Source organism: Triturus cristatus, chromosome 1_2, assembly GCF_964204655.1.
Source record: "Triturus cristatus chromosome 1_2, aTriCri1.1, whole genome shotgun sequence".
NCBI classification, from domain to species: Eukaryota; Metazoa; Chordata; class Amphibia; order Caudata; family Salamandridae; genus Triturus; species Triturus cristatus.
In genome coordinates, this window is record NC_140580.1 from 20,294,892 (window position 1) to 20,320,880 (window position 25,989).

The following is a 25,989-nucleotide window of genomic DNA, read 5'->3' on the forward strand; positions in this document are numbered from 1 at the left end:
CATGATCATTTTAGTAATAGGTATTTTGTTTAACTGTTGCACTATTGGGTAATAAGCGCTGTGTAAATGATGCAGTACAATGCAATAATATGCATTACTTCTCATGAATATCTTTGTGCTTTCTGTTTTAAGGTCCTATCGCGAATACATTTGAAGTATTTTTAATCTTTGTTCACTGGGGAATTCTAATGTATATTTATCTTATTTATGGGAAATGGGAAATTATATATTCATGCCAGTCATATGCATAGAAAGGTGGAATTGTTAAGTATGCCATCAGTGTGTATATATACACACACGTTTCTGATTGTGGAATCTTTATTTTAATATGCATTTTCTTTCTCTGTATTAAAGATACCAGTTTTGAATATTCAAATGAAAATCCTCCCAGCTCTATGCACTGTAGCAGGAACTGTATTTTCCTGCACTAATTACTTTCGAGTAATCTTCACAGGTGGTGTTGGCAAAAATGGATCAACCATAGCAGTAAGTTATTTTGTTATCATTTCCAAATTGTATTCGATCTGTATTAAGTGCTAACTTCTTGCTTCTGTGATTTTTTTTATTTTTTTTTATAAACAAATCTTTATTCAGTTTACAGAAGGAATGCACCAGCCAATCAGCACCGTATTTCAATAATCGAGAATCACATACACAACTTCTCGTTACCCAATGTACAGACATTAATAAAACAAAAATGAGATGGAAACAGTCAAACCCATCATGATTAGACCCCCCTCCGCCACTTCCCCCCCCAAATTCTGCGATATTTCTTAGGGAATCCACGTGCCATATACATAACTTTCTCCTGTGTGGCGCACCAATCCACCCCAGTCCACCAACGCCCCACACTTGGGGGTTCAGGGCATTTCCAGGAGGCCGTAATGTCTTTTAGCTACCACCATAACTGTAGTGAAGAACAGTTTTTCGTTGCGTGACCTGTCCAGCCCATCAGTGATGCCCAGGATCGTGTGCTTAGGGTCGTGGGGAACCCCCCACCCTAGAACCTCAGAGTTCTTCTTCGATGCCCTTCCAAAATCCCACCAGGTGGGGGCAGTCCCAAACCATGTGAAGGAAGTCAGCGGGGTCATGGCCACACCTGGTACAGGTTGAGGACGGACTAATTCCCGCGCGATGAATGCGTACCGGGGTGAGATATGCGGCATGCAGGTAATAAAGCTGCACCAAGTGCAACCTAGCGGAGGCAGTGACCGTTCTGGGGGCCATAAGGGCATCACGCCAGTCTTCTTCTTCCAAGGGGCCCACCCAGTCCTCCCATTGTGCCCCCAGTCGGTCCAGGGAAGTCGGGGTGTTGTTAATCAGTGCACGGGAAATGCCACCTTTCCCCAGGTCCCCAAACATAATCTGGGCTTGAGGCGGGCTGTTATCTGGCAACCGCATACCCGTTGTGAGGTGTGAGCGTAGGGCATGCTGTACCTGGAGGTCTTCGAAGGAGCGCATGTGATCCACCCAAACGTCTACCAGCTACGTGACACCTTTGAGGTCCCAATCTTCAAAGCCCCGATGCCCGGTCACTTCTTTGAGCCAGGTCCCGTGCCACAGGGGTGTACAGTGGGTCAGTGTGTGTCCATTTGGTGTGCCGCAGTGCTGCCCGCCAGGCCAATAACACAGAGCGCGTCACCTCCGGAAGACGGGAAGGAATCGGGGTCCCATATAGAAAGGATTGGATTCTCGCGAGGCCCAGCTCCCCTAGTTCGAGCCTATAGGCCGGAACGGACCACCCCCCGTTGAGCCGGTCATGTATGGGGAGAAGTCGCGTGGCTAAATAGTATAGATAAAGGTGTGAGTCATCCCCAAGCCCACGTCAAACGAGGGGATCCTGCAAGTATTTAGCGCAGTCTGGAACTACCTTTCCCCCACAAGAACTTGCTGGCTAAACTGTCGAGTTCACGGAACCAGGCCCTGGGAAAGCACATGGGGGTGTTCTGAAGCATGTAAAGGAAGCGGGGAAGCACCATCATCTTAAAAAGGGCCACCCTCCCCATGGGGTTGAGGGGCAGCGACTGCCATCGCTGGAGGTCTGCCTTGGCTCGCTTCACCAGTGGAGTGACATTGAGGGCCCAGCTGAGCTCGGGCAGCAAGGTCACACAGATCCCCAGGTACTTGAATGATTGACGACGTAGAGGTATTTCGGACTGCCAGTCAAAGCAGTCCCGGGAGAGGTGAAGGGGAACCAGGGCCTATTTGTTGGGATTGAAACGGAGGCCCGAGGCCTGTTCGAAGTATTGCAAGATGCGAAGACAATGGGGGCCAGACCGGGCAGGATCTGCCAAATAGATGAGGACGTTGTCTGCGTAGAGGGCGATTTTATCCGGTTCAGCACTGGGCCATTCCCATCCCCGCATACGATAGCAAGACCGCATCAAAGACTCCAAGGGCTCCATCACTAAGGCAAAAAGCAGGGGGGAAAGGGGACAACCCTGCTTCGTCCCTCTACAGACCGAGAAGGTCTCCGACAGGACTCCGTTTACCAGAACACGAGCCCTCGGGAGGGCGTACAGAACCTTGACCATGGCCCGAAAGCGGGGACCAAGTCCCATCATGTCAAGAACATCTTGAAGGAAGCCCCAGTCCACCGAGTCGAAGGCCTTCTCAAAGTCTACCAGGAGAAGCGCAATGTATGGGGTGAGGAGGTGGCGATAGGCCAAGGCGGAGTTAGTTCAGATAACTATAACTTGCGCGACCGCCACTCTTATCACAAGGATGATGTCATCAGTGATGCCACTGACCATGTCATGAGTGATGTAATATGTGACGTCATGAGCAGTGGATTGCGGGCGCGCGAGTTATAGTTATCTGAACTAACTAGAACGGGGGAATTTCATTGGTTTTTTACGAGTGAAATATCCACCTAACTATAACATGTGGGAAACCTATGGTTTTTTAAGTGAATATATATATATATATGTGTGTGTGTGTGTGTGTGTGTGTGTGTGTGTGTGTGTGTATATATATATATATATATATATATATATATATATATATAATCTACTGGCGGTCGCCAGTAGATAGTTATAGTTAGGACCCTGTTTCCATAGGAAATCCGCAACATTGTATTTGGAATAACTTTGGCGCCGGTCGATGAATCCTCGCGAAATTTTCAAAATAGGTGGGGCGCTACGCTCCGCTCTTACCCTGAAAGTCTCGGGGGGGATTCGTCAAGCGGGGGCTGAGAAAAAAGGGGGGTCCCAAAACGCGTTTTTCCCATGCATTTTTCCATAGGACCTTTAGACACAGCTACAGCCCGAACGGCTGAACAGAGTTACTTCAAATTTGGCAGAGAGGTAGTCCTCAGGTCAAGGAAGTGCCTTTTGTAGGTCTGGTGTAAATCTGTTCAGTAGTTCCTGAGAAAATAGCATTTAAATCAATATATATATGTGGGCGGAGCCTAACCACACATCTCATCCTGAGATCTGATTGGCTGTCAGCACTTCATCCAAGAAGTGTTGGCAGCCATCTTGGGACCAATATACATGATAGCACCTCATTAAAAAACATTGCAGTTAATAGAAGGTTTTAAGACTTTAGTTACATTATAAATCATTTGTTGATGGTACCATACTCATTTTAGGAATTGTGGTATGTTCTAAGGTGATTTCACCATGTGAAAAAGCCTTCTGCTGGGATATCATGATTGAGAGAAAAATATTTTCTCATGCTTTTACCACAGAGGTTTGGAAGGTGATCTATAAGCTAAACTGAGAGCTTATTTTCTGTAAATTCACATTATCTTTCTCAGTCATGTGAGAATGAAGTCTGACATTCTCAGTAAAACATGTACATCCAACAAGGGCAGAGACTGTCAGTTGATTCCTTTGTGTTCTACTGCAGCTTTCCAGAGTGTTCCAAAGAACTACTAGAGCGCTAACCGTCCTACTTATGATAAATGTATGGCACACCTGAAGCCATCTTGCTTGGATTAAAGTGGTAACTCTTAAAACATTTAATTTAAAAAGGAACAAAATGAGGGGGTTCATTTTTCCATAAAAAGTATGATTAGTGCTGCAGAAAGAAAAATTAGGGCACATTTTGAGTGACTTATCAAATCCTCTTCTATTTCATTAAAAAATTCTGACGTGCAGACTGAAACATGCACTTTCAATACCAGCAGCAGTTTTCCCTGGTGAGCAGTAGCTTTACTACAGTGATCTAATGAGCAAAAAGAGTGCTAACATTCTGATTTTATGGCAAATGTGTGACACATTTGAATGCCTTCTTGATGGAATCAAAGTAAAAAACTGAAAGTATTTCCTACTGAGGAGACTGCAGTAAATGAGGAAATTAGGAAACTTCATAACAAATAAGTCTCCCAAGATGGCCACCAGAGACAAAAGAGCCCAAATGTAGCCCAAATATCACCCAGATGTAGCCCAAGTATAGCCCAATGACAGAATGTCCAAGAATGTTCTTAAAAACAACTAGAGCACTTACTGTCTTCATTATGACAAAAGTATGGCACACCTGAAGCCATCATGATTGGAATAAACTGGTAACACTTAAAACGTTTAATTTAAAAAGGAACACAATGAGGGGGTTCATTTTGCCATAGAAATTATGATTAATGCTGAAGAAAGAAAATGAGGGCACATTTTGAGTGACTTCTCAAATCCTCTTCTATTTCATTAAAAAATTCTGACATGCAGACTGAAACATGCACTTTTAATACCAGGAGCAGACTTCCATGGTGAACAGTAGTTTTACTACAGTGATCTAATGAGCAACTAGAGTGCTAACATTCAGAATTTATGGCAAATGTGTGACATATCTGAATACCTTCATGATGGAATCAAAGTAAAAAACTGAAAGCATTTCCGACTGAGGAGACTGCAGTACATGAGGAAATTAGGAAACTTCATAACAAATGAATCTCCCAAGATGGCCACCGGAGACAAAAGAGCCCAAATGTAGCCCAAAATCACCCAGATATAGCCCAAATATAGCCCAATGACAGAAGTGTGCAAAACACTGATTATTTTGTGTTTTTGCAGTGTTATATAGTGCAGACTTGTCAGGTATTGGAGTGCTTTACATGAGCTTTGGTTACATCACACAAGAACAAATTCATTTTGGTTGTAGACATGGGGAGACTAAGTGATTTGACCAGAATCACAGAATGTCGAGCTGAAGCAGAAACTTCAACCTGGTTCCCCAGTTGCAAAGTCTGCAGTTCTGGAAGTAACACCACATCCTCTCCCCTAAGTGCAACATTTAATCAAGTTGTCAACTAGATAAAAAAACATAAAGATAATAAATAATTTAAAAGTGCTTTGTCGCTATTTGAAAACTCAGAAAATATGTCCTTATTTTAGTCTTTTAGAGCACTAACCATAATTTTGATGCCAATAAGACCCTCTCATATATGTAATTTCTAAAGGAATGCTCTAGGTATTAGTTTTGATTACATCAAGATGATGTCAGGCGTTCCACACTTTTGTAATAAATATAGAATGTTAGCGATCTAGTTGTTCATTAGGATACTGTTGAGAGGCAGAGGCCAGGGGCACGGACTCTGAAAATTGAAGGCAGGTAGGAGGGTGCAAAGGCAACAATTTAACCACACTGAGCAGGCAGGAAGGGCCGTGGAAGCACAACAGACTATGGAGGGCAGTGGAAAGGGGGGCAGGGGCAACAAACCAACAATACAGGACTTGCAAGAGAGGCTGTTGGAGGGAAGATCTATTACGGGTCAAGGAAGCTAGGGGCGGTCCCCAGAGCCCCGGGAGCCACCACAGAACTGAGCAGGAGAGTGAGTCAGGGACAAAAGGGGCACCTTAATTTGAGCCGGGGTGCCTAGAAACGCTTGCTCCAAAAATGAAGAAAACAGACATATGAGACATGGAATTGGAGGCAGAATACAATGGCAGTTTAATGAGAAGATGCAACTTCAAAGAAACCGCAGAATAGAGACATAAAGTACAAAATACAGAATCCAGATAATCATACAGCTGTCATGATATTCTCTGTATCTCAATTAATGGACTGACAGAGAGAGAGAGAAAACACATCTATAAATGCATCATGAGAAACAAGTTACACCAAGGAAAATGTTACCTAGGGACACTCACATTTACTCTTAGAGCAAGCATTCCTGCAATTACAATACAACATCTTTTAAATGCAAAAGTAAAGAGAACAATGGTTAAACATAACATGACATTTCATATAGGTAAAATAGAATAAGATACTTCAAGCAAAGCAGAGCAAGACATTTTAAGCAAAGGAAGACAAGAGCTCCCAGTTCTTGGGGAAAACCTGCACAGCCTGTTAACCTACATACAGACGGCGAGGTTGTCCTTCGATATCTGTGGGTGCTCCCTTTTTATATCATTTTGTGGGCTCCTTTGCACGCTACATCTACCTACGTATGCTACCCAAAAGCTTCGTCTGCAGATTTTACCAGACATTTCGTCATTTACCCACTTAATGCTGACAATGGACTGGGTGAAAAGGTCAGTCTCTCAGGCCAATCGCTTATCGTAAGTTCCATAGAGCAAGCAGAAAATAATGGGTATTGTACAGGAATTCAATATATTCATGTATAAAATCTCCTTAGTTCTCCTAACTTGACGCTCTGCGGTTGCCACTTCCTTAAAAGCGGGAAACCTGCCCAGGAAGCAAGTACCAGTCCAGGATGCAGCCTACTGTATGTCGACAGCTTCAGGGGGATGTTGAACTTTGATACCGAGCACGGAGCACTCGGGTAGGGTGGGGGCTACTAGTTTGGAGCAGAAGGCCTCGCAGACCTGCCTTCAGACTGCTATACACTAAAATTGCAGAGCTATGGTCAATTTAACAAAGAGGCCTACATATTGAACAGAAGGGCCTACACAGGGGTTTTATGCTGGCTGAGTGGTAAGGATGTCTCAGGATAATTATATAGCAACACAGGACCCGCTGGTCAATTTAATACGGCCTACAAATGCGGCTGGCAGGGCAAGGACAAGGGTCTCATACTTCAGGTGTGGACAGAACGGGCCAGGGGCCCCCTGTGATACAAAATCTACCCTCCTTCAAGGCTGTGGCAATGTAATAGACCATTGTGGGCAGAAGGAAGAGGCAATGGTAGTACAACCATACATGCCAACAGACCCGATTCAGCCAGGAAACGTCCAATGTTTTTAAGCTCAAATGGGCTTTATTTGATCTGTCTCCTGTCTACAATATCCTCTTTTTCAATGTAACTCAAAGGGGAAAATCAATACCCCAGTTTTTTTTTCAAAATCTCCCTCTTACCAAGTTCAAAATGTTCGCAAGTTTGGTACATTGGATCATGGAAGGAAATGGGATAGGGACATGGACTTGGATAACAGAGGACAGGAGAGACATGGAGAGGTGCACCAAACTGACCCTGCAGGGCAGGCATCAGGGTTTGCAGCAGCACAATACACCACACAGGGCATGCAGGACGGGAGTGCAGCACAACAATCCATAGAAAGCAAGAGGGAGGGGACAGGACCATGCACATGGACAACAGAGAACAGAGGGGCAAGAGGCAATGGTAGCTAGCTGACCATAATGGACAGACAGGAGAGAAGGCTGCAGCATAACAGACCATAAAGGGCAGGAGGGACGGATCAGGGGCATTACAATGGAACAGACAAGCCAGGAGGGAGGGAGTAGGGGTCTGCACATGTAAACAGAGGGCTGGGGGCAGGGCAGGAGCAGCAAGATAGCCATGGAGGTCAGGCAGGATGGGCACTAGAAGCAAGACACAACATGAAGAGCAACAGTGAGACTGTGATGGCATACACAGAGACCATGGAGGGAAGGTGGGAGGGGGTCAGGGGCAGCTAACTGACCACACAGGGAAGGTGGGAGGGGCCATGGCAGCACAGAAGACCATGCATGGCAAGTGGGAGGGTTAGTGGCAGCACAATGGCTATGATGGGCAAGAAGGAGGGTGCAGGGGCATGCACAAAGGACGATGGAGGATAGAAGGGAGGGTCAGGACCTGTGCACAGACAAAGTTCAGGGGAAGGGGCCTCACAACAGACCACACGGGGCAGGCAGGAGGAGCAGTTGCAGCACAACAGACCAGGGAGGGCAGAAGGGTGTGGCAGTACAATGGACCATGTAGGACAGGAGGAAGAGGATAGAGGCATGGCATGTGGACAGGCAGGGTGGAGGTGGCAGGGACAGGTTACAGTCATCTGACAATGCTAGGCAGGTGGGAGGGGAGTGGCAGCTCAACAGAACACTCAGAGTAGATAGGAGTGGCAGGTCCATGGGACATGGTGGGCAAAAAGGATGGAGCAGGGGCATGCACAAAGACATCGGAGGGCAGGGGGAAGGAGAATAGGGGCAGCAAGCTAAGCACAGAGTTTAAGCAGGAGGTCAATGATAGGGCATAGAATTGGGCAATGGAGGGCAGGAGGAGTGGACTGGTACATCATACTAAATTGAGGGCAGTGGCAGCACATCAGACCATGCATGGCAGGAGGGAGGAGGCTAGTCCATGGATTCACACAACAGAGGATAGGGAGGAGGGGGATGGGGCAGCAAGCTAACTGTTCAGAGAAGGCGGGTATTAGAAACTTTATTGTTTTTAAAACATTTTGTCTGTGCAAACTACTTAAAATATGAACAAGTATGCAGCATAATCTCACTTTTATTCAGGAAGAAGAAGACGTTAGTGACTGTGACTCCGGGCTCACTTGGCAAAAACACCCCCTGACCCTCCACCCCCTATCGCAAAATGTAATGCCCGTGAAAAGGGTAGGTGAACACAGTGTTATATAGAACATAGTCCTGAGAGCACGATTGAAAATGAAAACCAGATATAGTGTATGGTATAAACTATGCACCAAAAAGTGTGATATAAGATGAACCAGGCGTGAAATATAATATGCAATACAATGTGCGCAATGACAGATTCATTGGAGAGCGCGAGATAGCACAAGGCACTAGCGCGTGCTATGCGATATGCGCCTTGGAGTGTAATATGCACAGGGCAGTGTTGTGTAACCTAACTAGTCTCTAAAGTTGTAATATAAAATATGTGCTGGGGAGTGTAACGTTGCATATGCACTGTGACAAAGATATGGATCCCAAATTGTAATATGTATGGCATAGCACTGTGCGTTATAACATAGGCATCGAGGAAGGCACGTTAGATGGGGCAATATAACCCGTGCGAAGACAAGTGTGGCATGACATTTTCACGGGGTGGTGTTACAGTGCACATGGGCTAGAGAGTGTCATAGCATATGCACTAGCTAGTGGAATACAATACAAAGGTGTGTGGCACTCGGCAGGCAATGGTGGGTGTAACACAGCATTGGGCTCTCTCAGGAGCGCGCTGTGACTCGCAAGTGATGTTCGTCCCCTTTTCAGAGAGTAAAATAAAAAGTATTACACATCCGGCAGTGGATGTGTGTTTTATTAACTGTGAGGGGGGTTTCTTGCATAGTTTTGGTCGAATTTTTGTCGAATCCCCTTTGAATGGCTTGGTGTGCATGTGTATTAAATGTGCCCGTCAATAGCTACCCATGTTTGTATAAATAAACGACAAGGGTGTCTACCGGGATTAGGCACGGTAGAGCATCAGACATGTCAGAGCTTCACTAGTGGTGTAAATACATTCCACATGGATTAATTGCATGCATAGTCGCCTTTTAATGAATATCACGCAAATCGTCATGGTGATAGGTACGTACGGTTTGTCCAGCATGTCCTAGGTGTGTCTATAAATATATATTTTTTAAAAATAATAAAAAACAGTGGCCGGCCCTGGGGATTGGGGTCAAAAAAATATAATTAGGAGACAGGCCATGGGGGATGGGGTCATCAGGGCCAATAAATTAGAATAAGAAGGGGAACCACACAGCCCCCCTTCTTAAAAAAATAAAATAAATAAAAGACTGGCATCGTGCCGGAGGCCATGCCCCCTCCATGCAGCACTCTGCAAACGCGCCCCCAACAGGCATCTCCAGTATGCGCCAGGGAGCTGCGCTGCAGACAGGTGTTCTGAGGCCAAGCCCCTTTTTACACCTCTCTGCAACGCAGCTCTGTGGCGCTTACTGGAGGTACCTAGTGGTCTAGTGTGACCCTAGGGACCCTTAGGATTCAAGGGGACTTAATCTCTCAACTTAGAACAGCCACAGGGCGCGTTTACACAGTGGTGAAGGGAGGGGACGGGGCCTGAGGTGACGTGTGCAAAAACGCACTATGGCACGTTTTAAATTGGGGATATAATTTCCCTTCAATACTGAGGGCCCCTGGGGGCTAACTAGCCCACCAAGTGCTTCCAGTAAGCGCCACTGAGCTGCATTGCAGAGAGGTGGTCCAGGCCGTGCCACTTTTTACACCTCTCTGCAACGCAGCTCTGTGGCACTTACTGGAGGTACCTAGTGGGCTAGTTGGACCCTAGGGACCCTCAGGACTCAAATGAACTTAATCTCCCAACTAAAAACGGACACAGGGCGTGTTTACACAATGGTGAAAGGAGGGGACGGGGCCTGAGTTAACGTGTGCAAAAACGCCCTGTGGCCTGTTTTAAGAGGTAGTTTTAATCCCCATGCCCTATTATATACTAGGGGCTTATAGAGGAGGTAAGGCTAATCACAGGGGGACCCCAACGCATAATGTTCCCTAGTGTATGTAGGTGTTTTCACTGTATTCTAAGTGTCTTTTAACATAGCACTGGCTCTAGGACTGGTTAGTCAGACTCAGTTACCACCAGTATCCGTCTGAAAAAGTTGAGGGTACAGGATGATTTTGCAACAAGGCTTCTTTCTGCTCTTCTTTTTGTTCTTTCTGCACGTTATCCTTCTTCCTGCACTTATCTTCGTATTTGAGGACTTCTGTTGCTTCTTTCTGCACTTCTTTTGTTTCTTTCTGTGCATTTTTTCTTCTTTCTTCACATGTCCTATCTCTGTAGGCATAGTTAGAAATTAGCATTTAAAAAACCTTTGAAATTAACAGAAAAAACCATAGGTTTCAGGCACGTTATAGTTAGGAATTAGCATTTAAAAAACCTCAGAAATTCACTGAAAAAACCATAGGTTTCAGGGGTGTTATAGTTAGCTGGAATTTTCACTTGTACAAAACCATTGAAATTCCTCCGTTATAGTTAGTTCAGCTAACTATAACTCGCGCGCCCGCAATGCACTGCTGATGACGTCACATATTACATCACTCATGACATGGTCAGTGACATCACTCATGACATCACTGATGACATCTCAAATGACATCACTGATGACATCACTGATGACATCATCCTTGTGATAGAGTGGCAGACCTCCTCTCACCCTAATATAACCTTTGATACACACATTCAAAAATAGAGACTAACATTTTCAAAACAATGGACATACCAATACCAGTTACAACAACCTCTTCAGTAATTCTAAGATCCACATACACATCCACTCATTCACCAACAGTCCAATACAGTCACTCATACATGTACTCACTCATCATATGTACTCATACACCTATACATCCTGTTACACAATGCCACTCATCCATAGAGTTACTCACACACATAGTCACTCATGCTAATAAAGAATCAAACATACATTTACTTGCATATACAGTTATACACACACCACCACACTTACTTCTACGGAAACTTACACATACTTAGTCTTTTAAACAATCACTTATAGAAACACATACTTATTCATACAGGAACTCTTTCAATCTCTCACTCTCACATATACTCACATATATACACCAATAGTCACATATACTAGTTTAAAACATATGTAGTTACTCATAAAGACACTATTGAGACAGTCATTCACTCACTAACACACCCATACACACTCATCCACCCATACAGTCCTGCACACATACTGTGTTCAACACATACAAACAGTGAGTCACTCATTCATGCACCTATGCACTACGTAATACCCCCCACCGAACCATGCAGACACTCAGACTGATACTCAAAAAACCAACTAATAACCTATATAGACACCCATGTAGCTACTCACCAACCCATGCAGCCACTTATACACAAAGTGAGAGACTGATACAGATATTTACATATTTAAACATTACTCACTAAGCCATGTATTCACTATGATACACTTAATCAGTCAGTTACACAATCAATTTTTCAAAAACAAATCATCCATTTAGACACTTATATACCCATTTATTCTTCCATCGACCTTGAGATATACATATATAAAACATATTTAATTTTCAGAATAACACACATTCACTGGATGATGTCATCAGTGATGTCATCAGTGATGTCACTGACCATGTCATGAGTGATGTAATATGTGACGTCATCAGCAGTGCATTGCGGGCGCGCGAGTTATAGTTAGCTGAACTAACTATAACGGAGGAATTTCAATGGTTTTGTACAAGTGAAAAGTCCAGCTAACTATAACACCCCTGAAACCTATGGTTTTTTCAGTGAATATATATATATATATATATATATATATATATATATATATAATATATTTTTTCACTGAAAAAACCATAGGTTTCAGGGGCGTTATAGTTAGCTGGACATTTCCCTCGTACAAAACCCTAGAAATTCCCCCATTATAGTTAGTTCAGCTAACTATAACTCGTGCCCCCGCAATGCACTGCTGATGACGTCACATATACTCAGTGTGGGAGGGTATGCTCAGACGTGAGTCCCTTGCTCATTGCACCATTAGGATTCAGGCAAGCCGGGCCGACGAAGGCTGTGATGCCAGAAACCGGTCCCCGGAAGCTTGTTTCCTTCCCAGTATAAGAATTGGCTTGGTAGTTTGGTTTGCCCTGTTCCCATCATGCACTGGGACAGGTACAGACTAATTTGCATGTAGCCAGGTTCTGAGCTGGGATGGTGCAGTGAGCTAAAAAACGGTGATGGATTAAAACCATGATCTCTTGACTTGGTAAGAGTATTCTGCATCATTCAGAAACTCTGTCCATCACCACCCCCTTTTTCCCAAATCGATGACGTCACATATTACATCACTCATGACATGGTCAGTGACATTACTGATGACCTCATCCAGTGTCTGTGTGTTTCTATAAACTTTAAATATGTTTATTATATATAGGGACAGGCATATTGAAGAATGAGTGAGTGTATAAGTGTGTGAATGGATGATTTTGTAGGTGCGTGACTGACTCTATAAGTGAGTCATTAAATGTATCTTACTGAATGCAAGAGTTAATGACTAAACTGTGTGAATGACTGTATGGTGAATATGTGTATGGTTGTGTTAGTGAGTGAATATATATTTCATTAGTACATGTGTAATTTACTACATATGTGAACAGTATATATGTATGTTGGAGTACAGAAATGACTGTAACTGAGAGTGTATGATAGTGTGAGTGGCTGTATGGATGAGTGTGTGCTTGTATCATTGATTGTATAAGACCATAAGAATGTGCTAGTATTTGTATGAGTAATTGACCTTGTGTGTGTATAACTGTATAGGTGAGTAAATGGCAGTGTGATTAATTACTTGCATGACTGAGTATGTGTGTGAGTAACTCTATGGATGAGTAGCGGTGTGGGAGTGTCTATAGGTGTATGAGTGCATATGATAGTCCTTTACTGAGTGACCATAAGTATGAGTGACTGTATGGGTGAGTGAGTGGATGGGTGTTTAGACGCAAGACTGTGATGGGGTATGTACTTATTGGTGTTGGAGGGTCTATGGTTTTGAGAGTGGCAGTATGTAATTTAGAGTGGGTGTATCAAAGTTTATATTGGGGTGTGACAAGAAGCATCAAATGATCACATGAATGACGTCATCAGTGATGTCATTTGAGATGTCATCAGTGATGTCACTGACCATGTCATGAGTGATGTAATATGTGACGTCATCAGAAGTGCATTGCGGGGGCGCGAGTTACAGTTAGTTGAACTAACTATAACGGGGGAATTTCTAGGGTTTTGTACGAGCGAAATGTCCAGCTAACTATAACGTCTCTGAAACATGTTTTTTTCAGTGAATTTCAAAGGTTTTTAAATGCTAATTTTTAAGTGTGATAGTAGTTATACCTATTTTTTTGTACTGATTTTCTACAGTTTTTTAACTGTTTATTTATAAATATTTTTTTCATTAAATAACATTTTTTTCTGAAAATTGCTAACAAAAAATTAAAAAATTCAAACTTAAATATTGATGAATTTTCTTGTTTTCATTTTTTATTTTAAAATATATTATTTTCTCAAAGCGTACACATCACGGTGGGGGCGCGCATTCTAGCCGCCATTTTAGAAAAGTCGTGAAGGATCCGCGTACGGTGTGCGACGGCTGCGTGTTTTTCAGTTACATCATATACATTTAAAATTGCGCGATTGGTATGCGACCAGTCCGCGACTCCTGCTCCCGGGCATTCGCGACACATGCGCATTACGGTACGAGATGCTTGCGTGGTTGCGGGTCCCGCGTGACGTCATACGTGCTGGGGCGCGCTGAGTGCGCGACTCCCGCAGAAAAAAAATATGTTCCAAAATGATATGTATGTGTCTTTAATATACATATTAGGGCAAGAGATTTTCAAAGATATTCATAAAAATAATATATTTGTACTTATAATAAACTTATATTATTTTTAAATATATTTTCGCGAAGTCGTGTGCGTGCATCGTGAGTGCAGAGAACCAGGTCAGCAGAGCTGCTCTAGAGCCAGAGACCCAGGTCAGCAGAGCTGCTCTAGAGGCCGAGAACCAGGTCAGCAGAGCTTCTATAGAGCCAGAGAAACCAGGTCAGCAGAGCTGCTTTAGAGCCAGAGAACCAGGTCAGCAGAGCTGCTGTAGAGCCAGAGAAACCAGGTCAGCAGAGCTGTTTAGAGCAAGAGAACCAGGTCAGCAGAGCTGCTTTAGAGGGAGAGAACCATGTCAGCAGAGCTGCTTTAGAGCCAGAGAAACCAAGTCAGCAGAGCTGCTTTAGAGGGAGAGAACCAGGTCAGCAGAGCTGCTTTAGCGCCAGAGAACCAGGTCAGCAGAGCTACTTTAGAGCCAGAGAACCAGGTCAGCAGAGCAGCTGCTTTAGAGGGAGAGAACCAGGTCAGCAGAGCTGCTTTAGAGCCAGAGAACCAGGTCAGCAGAGCTGCTCTAGAGCCAGAGAACCAGGTCAGCAGAGCTGCTCTAGAGCCAGAGAACCAGGTCAGCAGAGCTGCTCTAGAGCCAGAGAACCAGGTCAGCAGAGCTGCTCTAGAGCCAAAGAACCAGGTCAACAGAGCTGCTCTAGAGCCAGAGAACCAGGTCAGCAGAGCTGCTCTACAGCCAGAGAACCATGTCAGCAGAACTGTTGTAGAGCCAGAGAACCAGATCAGCAGAGCTGCTCTGTGGCCTAAGAACTAGGTCAGCAGAGCTGCTCTAGAGCCAGAGAACCAGGTCAGCAGACCTACTGTAGTGCCAGAGAAACCAGGTCAGCAGAGCTGCTTTAGAGGGAGAGAACCAGGTCAGCAGAGCTGCTCTAGCTGACACTGACTGACACTGACTGACTACTCTCTACTATTCTACTACTCACTCTCTACTACTCTACTACTCTCTACTACTCACTCTCTACCACTCTCTCTACTACTCTACTACTCACTCTACTACTCTCTACTACTCACTCTCTACTACGCACTCTACTACTACTCTCTACTATTCACTCTCTACTACTCACTACTACTCACTCTACTACTCTCTACTACTCACTCTCTACTACGCACTCTACTACTACTCTCTACTATTCACTCTCTACTACTCACTACTACTCACTCTACTACTCTCTACTACTCACTACCACTCTCTACTACTCTCTACCACTCACTCTCTACCACTCACTCTCTACCACTCACTCTCTACCACTCACTCTCTACTACTCACTCTCTACTACTCCTCACTCTCTGCTACTCAATCTATTACTCTCTACTACTCACTCTACCACTCACTCTCTACCACTCACTCTCTACTACTCTCTCTACTACTACTCTCTACTACTCACTCTGTACTATCTACTACTCACTCTGCTACTCTCTACTACTCTCTACCACTCACTCTCTACCACTCACTCTCTACCACTCACTCTCTACCACTCACTCTCTACCACTCACTCTACCACTCTCTCTACCACTCTCTCTACCACTCTCTCTACCACTCTCTCTACCACTCTCTCTACCACTCTCTCTACCACTCTCTCTACCACTCTCTCTACCACTCTCTCTACCACTCTCTCTACCACTCTCTCTACCACTCTCTCTACCACTCTCTCTACCACTCTCTCTACCACTCTCTCTACCACTCTCTCTACCACTCTCTCTACCACTCTCTCTACCACTCTCTCTACCACTCTCTCTACCACTCTCTCTACCACTCTCTCTACCACTCTCTCTACCACTCTCTCTACCACTCTCTCTACCACTCTCTCTACCACTCTCTCTACCACTCTCTCTACCACTCTCTCTACCACTCTCTCTACCACTCTCTCTACCACTCTCTCTCTACCACTCTCTCTACCACTCTCTCTACCACTCTCTCTCTACCACTCTCTCTCTACCACTCTCTCTCTACCACTCTCTCTCTACTACTCTCTCTACTACTACTCTCTACTACTCACTCTCTACCACTCACTCTCTACCACTCACTCTCTACCACTCACTCTCTACCACTCACTCTCTACTACTCACTCTGTTACTCTTTCTACTACTCTCTGTTACTCTTTCTACTATTCTCTGCTACTCTTTCTACTACTCTCTGCTACTCACTCTCTGCTTCTCTCTCTCTGCTACTCTACTACTCACTCTCTACTACTTTCTACTACCCTTCTCTACTACTCTCTCTACTACTCCCTACTACTCACTCTACTACTCTCTCTACTACTCTCTACTACTCGCTCTACTACTCTCTACTACTCGCTCTACTACTCTCTAATACTCTCTCTGCTACTCACTCTCTACTACTCTCTCTACTACTCTCTCTACTACTCTCTCTACTACTCTCTCTACTACTCTCTCTACTACTCTCTCTACTACTCTCTACCTACTACTCTCTACCTACTACTCTCTACCTCTACCTCTCTACACGCACACATATGCACATATATATATGTATATATATATATATAATCTGCATATCAATATAAATACAAATATAAATGCACATATACATATGCATGTTATGTACATGAAAGTTTGAAAAACACTAATACAAGCAAAGCTAAAAAGCCACCTAATTATAAACAGAATTGCTTTAACTTAAACAAGGGCGAGACCTATTGCATTTTCAATGCTTGTTTACGTTGGTTCCATCAAGAAGGCATTCAGATGTGTCCCACATTTGCCATAAATTCTGAATGGTAGCACTCTAGTTGCTCATTAGATTACTGTAGTAAAGCTACTGCTCACCAGGGAAGTCTGCTGCTGGTATTCAAAATGCATGTTTCAGTCTGCATGTCAGAATTGTTTAATGAAATAGAAGAGGATTTGAGAAGTCAAAATGTGCCCTAATTTTTCTTTCTAAAGCACTAATCATAATTTCTATGGCAAAATTAACCCCCACATTTTGTTCCTTTGCAAATTAAATGTTTCAAGTGTTACCTCTTTATTCCAATCAAGATGGCTTCATGTGTGCCATACTTTTGTCATAAGTAAGACTGTGAGCGCTCTAGTTGTTCTTTAGAACACTTTAGAACACTCTGGGACATTCTGTCATTGGGCTACATCTGGGTGATATTTGTGCTACATTTGGGCTCTTTTGTCTCTGGTGGCCATCTTGGGAGACTTATTTGTTAAGAATTTTCCTAATTTCCTCATTTACTACAGTCTTCTCAGTAGGAATTTAGCTTATAGATCACCTTCCAAACCTCTGTGGGAAAAGCATGAGAAAATAGTTTTCTCTCAAAGATGATTCATGATATCCCAGCAGAAGGCTTTTTCATATGGTAAAATCACCTTAGAACATACCACAATTCCTAAAATGAGTATGGTATGGAGACGCGCTCAGAAACCTTCAGGCACCTGCACTTTACAGGACTCGGTAGCTCAAGAGACCTTGCTTCCAGGTGGGAGGCGGCAACAACCAGAATCGCGCTAAAAAGCGCCGACAATCCTCGCTGCGCGGGACGCGCGCGGGCCGCGCCCGGCCCGTCATCGCCAGTACGAGCCAGGGCAGGGCCAGTCCCTTAACCTCCGCCCTCCTGTGCTAACTCCTGGACTGCACACAAAGGTACTGTGACCATCCCTGTGGCCCCTTATTGTGAGCCTGTAGCCCTTTTTCATTATATTTGATTGTGTATTCCCTTGGTTAGGTCGGACCCTTTTGCTATCTAGCACAACTCGCTTCACCGTTGTTAACATCTTCGGACTTTCCCCTATATAGGGGTTTATCCGCACAGCTTTAGCTCTGCTGTTGGGGCAAGTTGTTTGTGTGGTAAAAATTTTGGGGCATTTGTGCTCCCACAGTGTTGCTTGAGTGTTTCATCTGTCCTATGTTTGCGACCTAAACGCCTGTAATGGGGAAAAGAAAACAGACAGCAAACCATTCACCTAAAATACCCAGTAAACACAGGAAGGTCAATATGACCCTATTGAATTATTTAACTGGGGCCGTTGGGGACATCGAAAGACAGATCAACTCAGTGGAAGAGACACTAAATAAGGATACAGCAGATCCTTTATTACCCCAACCGAGGAACACGGTTAGTAACAGGTCAAGGGATAAAGGGGCGGGAACGAGTGATTTCCCTGGTACCCCTAATCACGCTCAACAGACTAATGGGTCCATCCAGGTTAATAACGATGCAGTCCTAGCAGGAACAGCAGTTTGCGACCCCCCCTTGTCTCACCTAACAGCATGGGTACCCCACTTATTTCAAAGCCATCAAATAACACTCCTAATGAGGATGTGATAGTAATCCACCCACACCCCAATTCTACCCCTACACAAACTAGGATTCAACCAAAAAAATGTTAAATATAATGCACAAAAATACTTAGGCATACCAAGTGCAATGAAGGGGAAAAAGACGTGTAGCGATTCTACATGCAAATCGTCTAATCTAATGATAATCATTAAAGATTTAAAGGAATTTGTGACAAAATCACTAAACACTTTTTCAACTAGGATAGAGAAAATGGAAAAATGCTTGGATAAATTGCTCGCGGCCCAACCCTCTACTGCCCTAGGGGCTGGTACGGCGCCCCAGAGGCCAACAGGTGGTTACGATCGAGTAGAGAGGGAGGGCTCGAGCGGAACTGTCGTGCGGCCCGATACGGGCGCACTAGCAGCTTTGGGGCAAAATGGTCGTCCGGACTCGTCTAATCACGGCTCCACGACTACTACTATCAGTCCCTTAGTAAATGGCAAACCTTCCAGGCATAATGAGTCGGGTAGGGCAGGCTATAAACCCCTTGATAGACGGACGGGGGGAGAAGATGTCAATAAGATGGCGATTAATAGAGCCCAAACACTTAATCTCCCTCCGGCTGCAACACCATATACTATCATCCTAGCCAATGTACCCAAACTGGATCCGGCAGCCAATGAAACCTGGCCTGCCTTAAGAAATAAAACCCTAAATTGGTTGGGAAACAGGACTGGTTTAACAAATGCACTCTTCGGGGAATTTAAAATGGTGAGGAGAGTGGACTGGGTTGGAACTAACTGCAAACCTTATAAAGGAGACTGTATAGTATTATCGTTAGGTTCACCAGCTCTTGTTAATGAAATCTTGTCAAGATTCCAACATCTGAACCTTACTAGCACTAGTATCCAAGTCCGCCAGTTGGACTCTTTTTACCGCTTGCCATTTAAAAATCCTGTTGAAAACCAAGGCCTGCATTGTTGGAATAAGGAGGGCCCTTACCACAATTTAGTTGTCTCAAATAGATTTGCCCCTTTATCTACCCTAGACGAGAATGAATGACCACCAACTAAAAGTTTACAACCCCTGAGGGTGCCTTCCCCTCCTACTAGCACAATATGGGGTGCACCAACTTCACTGGACCAGTCTGTGCCGGAACAAGTGGACGATGGAGGCAGCACCCAAGCTAGTAAAAATCACTTTGGGGACTACTGTGGATATTATTGACCATCATGCTGGGATTTGTAGCATTTGCTTTTGGAATGTGGCAGGCCTAAAGCAAAAAGTGAATGACCCCGCCTGGCTGGACTTTGTTAGCAATTTTAATATCTTATGCCTACAAGAGACCTGGGTAATCGACGGAGTCCACATTAATGGCTTTAAAACATTCCACACTCCTGCTATTCGATCATCTTTTGGCAGACCAAAAGGGGGGCTTTGTGTATATGTGTCTAACTAAAGTAGTTCCCAATTTTGGAAAGTAATTAACAGCCCACTTTTTAATGAAATGGAAAATATTATTAATGATTGTCTTATTGCCCCAGATAAATGGGTGTCTCATTTTAGTGGGCTTTATTCTGAGATTCCTGACCAGAATCCTGTAAATTTTGGGGATACTAATCTGTCATCGAAAATTAATTTTACTGAGGCTGAAGTTCAGGACGCCATTGAATCAATGGCAAAGGGTAAAGCACCCGGCCCCGATGGTGTCCCTGCAGATTTGTACAAGGCAGATTCAAATTACTGGGCGAAACTTCTAACCTTAGTTTTTAACGCGGTAGCAAAGGAGGGTGTCCCCCGTTCTTGGGGTAAGGCCGTGATAGTACCAATATTTAAAAAAGGTGCTAGAGAGGATCCGGCATGTTATCGGCCCATTTCTCTTCTCGATTCTGCGATGAAAATAATGGGTAAAGTTGTCCTAGCACGGTTAACATCATGGCTGGAGGACAACTCCATTATTTCGGACCTTCAGTATGGTTTCAGAAAGGGAAGGAGCACGGTAGGTCAATGCCTTAATTTGCATCTCATCATTGGGAAGTATACGATTGCGAAGCAGGGGGTCTTACACTTAGCATTCATGGACCTATCTACTGCTTTTGATTTGGTTAATCGTCAAAAACTATGGGCATCCCTGGCAACTATGGGTCTTGACCCTGTGCTGATTTCCTTTTTAGCACTTATACATGAAGATACTACTGCGGCGGTCCGTTATAATAAGGACGGGAATCTAACTGATGCCTGGTAGGTGAAGCGTGGGGTAAGACAGGGGTGCATTCTTGCCCCCCTGCTTTTCTCACTTTATATTAATAACCTGGGGGAAGTTTTGTCCTCATCTTGTAAAGACATCCCAAGAGTAGGTACTAAGTTGATTCCCGCTTTGTTGTATGCGGATGACACGGTCTTATTGGCTAGAACTGCAAGAGGCCTTCAAGCCCTTTTAAATGGTTTTAACGATTTTATGGTCTCCTTGGACTTAGTAATTAATTTTAAAAAATCCCACTCAATGACAATAGGAGATGGAGCTGCTAAAAAGGTTAAATTCTTCTGCAATCAGCAGGAGCTAACAAAAGTCCAGACCTTTCCATATTTGGGGGTCACTTTTGATGACCGAGGATCATGGGTCGCGCAACGCGCACAGAAACAGAATATTCTCGCTAGGGCAACAGGAGCATTGTTGGGTTTTGCAAAACGGCTGGGATGCAAGCCCTTGCCCGCGATTTTGAAGATATATAACGCCAAGTGCGTGCCTATGGCCCTGTATGGTAGTGAGGTCTGGGGCTATGCGTCGGCAGTGGAGATTCAATTAATTGAGAATGCCTTTTTTCGGAAACTTTTGTCATTGCCTGTTTCTACTTCAATCTTTAATATCCATGAAGATTTGGGGGCTGAGTATCTAGTGGATCAGATTTTCGTTGCCCCATTAATGGGTTGGTTAAGGGTTTGGGCGCAGCACCCACCAACCCTAAACCAGCTCATTATACAAGATTGTCTGGTCCTTGACAAAGCCATGTGTATTCCTTGGCTAAGATATATCAAATCTAAGATGGAGACTCTTGGCTGCTTAGAATTATTTGAGAGACCATGTGAGCTGTCTAAATTGGAAATAAAAGACTTAAAGTCGCAGTTCATGTGCAGGGCAAAGTTGCAGAGAGAAGGCGAGGAAGTGTGTAAACCGTCTGTTAGGAGATTTGTCATGTTAAGTATGGGCAATGAGATCCAGCCATACTTGACTTATATAAATAACCCTTTTCATCTATTTTTATTGATTAGGTTTAAACATGACATGTTACCTTGGCTCCTAGCACACCCGAAGGGCTTTTTTAAAGAGGGCACTTTGGGCCCCTGTCCCTGTGATAACGCCTCCGAACAAAATACGCTGCATATGATTTTTTACTGTAAATTTTACACTCTGTTACGTAAGAAATTTATTTGCCCCATTTTTAAGAACTATCACTTTGACCAAGTAAGGCCCGCCTTGGCATTTCTGCAAATGCTGGGCTCTCCTCTTGTCTGTTTTGGAGTTGCCAGCTATCTTTCAGGGGCAATTAGAAGTAGAAATCGAATGTAGTTTAATATATTTTAGCTCTATATTTTTTAGCATGTTTGACAGTCCGAGACCGGGCCTTTTTATCCCTTTCGCTTGAAATCATGAAATAGTTTTATAAATTTTGGCCTGCCTTACTTTTTAATGTTCACATTCGCCAATTATTTGTTTAAACTTATTTTTATGTATATTTGTGCACTGTGTATTGTTTGAAATTCCTTTGTTAATTATTTTTACATGTAACTATTTGCAAATGAAATTTTGTGTATGCTTTGATGGTTTTAATTATTAACCGAATAAAGCTACTGTTGATTGATTGATTGATTGTGTCTAACTTGTTGGGGGTACGTAATATAGATATAGTGTGTGCAGAAATTTTTTATCAAATTGTCTTAATTCATATGGATCTGTGTACTGTTTTGGTTCTGATTAATTTCTATAATAATGTGGAAAAGGATCAGTTGGGGTCTGTATTAGAAAAGCTTAGTAGGGATATTAATAACCTAAAATTAAGAGGTGACATAACTTTAATCCCCATTTGGGGTGGTGACTTCAATACTAGCTTGTGCCCACTTATAGATGCGGGTAAATGCGGCCTAACTTTGAATAAGAATGATCCTCAAGTCCACTTTCAGCACACAGCCAAAGGTGAGCTCTTAAATGAGCTCATGTTTAAATATGACTTTGGCTTCTCTAACTGCTTATGCACGCCCAAGGTGGATTTTGGCCATACATTCATTGGTAGAGGTGCCAAATCAATCATTGATTTTATTCTTATCCCCAATCACCACGCTAATTATGTGAAAGGTTACAAAATTCACCAAAATACCATGAGTGATCATTTGGCCATCAGTGTGAACATAGCCGTCGCTAATAGCGCGTCTCGTAAATTATGTACCAGTATGGCATGGTCGCAGAATATTGAGTTGGGCAGGAAGAATGGCTATGCCATACGCTGGGCTAGCCGGGACCCTGCAGAGCTCAACAATGAAATAGTTTCCAAGGCAATAGATCCAATTACAACATGTCTAAGTGATAACCCGTCGCATGATGATGTTTTAAAAGCTTTTGACTGTATCACCGAGGTTGTGAAAAGCACATTGTCCAGGGAATGCAGAGGTACAGGTAATCCTAGGAAGAGATGGTTCGACCAGGATTGCACCAGATGTTATTCAAATCTGAAGAAAGCTCTGCATAGACCTGAAAGAGACAGTAGTGAGATTAGGGCCTGTAGGAAATTGTATAATGCCGCTAGAAAATCCAGGGTGAATAAATTGAAAGACAATGCTTGGAGAAATCTATGCGAGGCCGCCGAGAGTAAAGACCGCTCCAAATTTTGGTCGGCTGTGAACGCCCCATTCTTAGTTAATAACCTGGAAGAACCAACTATGGAGGTGGCAATCGACGATAGAACCTGGCTAGATTTTTTCTCCAATGTGTATTCAATAGAGGGTGACGGGGTGCCCACTGACGAGGAACAAGATACTGTTAGAGGGAAACAGAAATTCAGGCCTGTCAACCTTCATATTTCACTTCAGGACGTCAATGCGGCAGTGAAGGCCAGTAGTGGAGGCAAGGCCGCGGGCCCAGATGGGATACCTGTAGACCTCTATAAATCAAACCTTGAGGTGTGGGGTCCCATCCTGACAAGGGTCCTACAAGCCTGTTGCGAAAAAGGCTTTATTGAGACTTGGTCAGAATCGATCATAGTTCCCATTTTTAAAAAGGGTGAGCGAGGGAACCCCGCCTGCTACCGTCCAATATCCCTGCTGGACTCCCTTATGAAGATCGCCGGTAGAATTGTCCTAGATCATTTACAAGCATGGGTAGAAGAAAACGACATTTTAAGCAACGTGCAATATGGTTTTAGAGCTGGGTTAGGTACTAATGAGCAGATCCTGAATCTTAGTATATTAATTGGTAAATATACACAGGCAAAGAGAGGGAAACTCTACCTGGCTTTTGTCGACCTCACAGCCGCTTTCGACTGTGTAATACATGATAAGCTGTGGGAAGTCCTTAATGCGTTAAAAGTCGACCCTGTGATAATACTTTTTTTGAGACAGCTGTATTCTGGCGCAAGGGCAAAAGTCCGTTATGGATTGAAGGGCGAGTGTTCTGCATTTTTTAAGGTGGAGAGGGGCGTCAGGCAAGGTTGCGTTTTGGCACCTCTCCTGTTCTCACTCTATACGAACGCCTTGGAACAGGAGTTGGTGTCACACACCAGGGATCCCCCGAGGGTACACGCACGCCCGATAGCCTCCCTCCTTTACGCCGATGATGCGGTGCTCATGGCTCGTACACAGGTTGGCCTCCAAAGGGCTCTTTCTTTTTATACAAGTTTTATGGATAGGCTGGGCCTGAGGTTAAATGCTAAGAAAAGTTTTGTCATGGCCTGTGGGGGGACCACTAATAAAGCCAGAAGCTATCAGGCGGGTGGAGATAGGGTGGAAAGTATTGACCGGTTCAGCTATCTGGGCGTCCTTTTTAACAGAACCAGCACATGGACCGCAGCAGTCAAGGCCAGAAGCCTACTTTTTATGAAGTCCATCGCCGCTTTAAAAAACTTCTCGAAAAAACTGGGGAAAAGGCCGCCCGTAATATTACTAAAAATTTATCAAGCGAAATGCGTCAGCACAGCCATTTACGGGGCGGCCATTTGGGGCTTCCATGATTGTGCTTCGCTACAATACATTGAAAATGGGTTTTTAAGGTATATCCTGGGGGTTCCAGTTAGCACTTCAGTTTTTAACTGCCACAGCGAGCTCGGAGTCGTCTATATCTCTGACTTAATTAAAATCCAACCAATCTTGTTATGGCACAGAATTTGGACTTCAGTTAGCACTGGCTTAAATAGGGACATTATTATGGACTGTAACAAAAGACGGTACGTTGTTCCTAAAATGGGTCATAGAACAGATGGGGAATGAAGTGCTATGTGCAAGGCCCACTAAAAATACAGGTAATCCTGCTGATTTAATAATGCAGGAAAATTGTTTCCTTTGGAACTAGGGCCCTCACACACCCAGCCAGCAGGTGTCATGCTTCATCATTGGGCCTGCTCCTCGTCGGGTCGGCGCTGCAATACCCGACGGGCACCCAATGTGGGGCTCTTTGGCGGAGATCTTTTGTTCCATGCCGTATGGTGTCGTGGGGGTGAGGGACCTATAACGTGTAGATGTGATGTGTTAGTGAGTGCAAAGGTTAAAACAGGTTAGGAAGTCCAATGTGAACCAGTTTTTTGTATTGGGCTCCCTGCCTGATTAAAAATAGAGTGTGTGGCAGCTATGTGACCATAGTGGATCACAAAAAAAATTTTAGCGCCCTACTCTTACTATCAAGGTCAACCTGTTTCATGCCTAATTGTCAGGGGGATCAGTGGCAATTCTTCAGGACCATAGTGAATACTATCTACACATAGTGATCAGGTGGCATCACCTACCTATCACATGAAGAGACCTCGGGAAAAAAACATTTACCCACAGGTATAGAGGACAATCTAGTCATTAAAGGGTTATGCCTCAACAGTTGCCGGCTGATCAAGGACACACATGGTGGAGTGTCCTAGTCATTAAAGGGTTATGCCTCAACAGTTGCCGGCTGATCAAGGACACACATGGTGGAGTGTCCTTGAGCGCTACATTCCACGAA

General features: G+C 44.0%; 1 protein-coding gene across 6 annotated transcripts in view; it reads left to right on the plus strand.

The window, feature by feature from the left end:
- The window catches only part of CEPT1 (choline/ethanolamine phosphotransferase 1), a 475,568-nt gene that overhangs the window by 369,979 nt on the left and 79,600 nt on the right, over window positions 1-25,989 (plus strand). For all 6 annotated transcript variants that reach the window (XM_085600157.1, XM_085600148.1, XM_085600172.1 and 3 more), the window contains one exon: window positions 355-486. In XM_085600157.1, coding sequence (XP_085456283.1) covers window positions 355-486 — 132 coding nt within the window. The remainder of the gene's footprint in view (window positions 1-354; window positions 487-25,989) is intronic.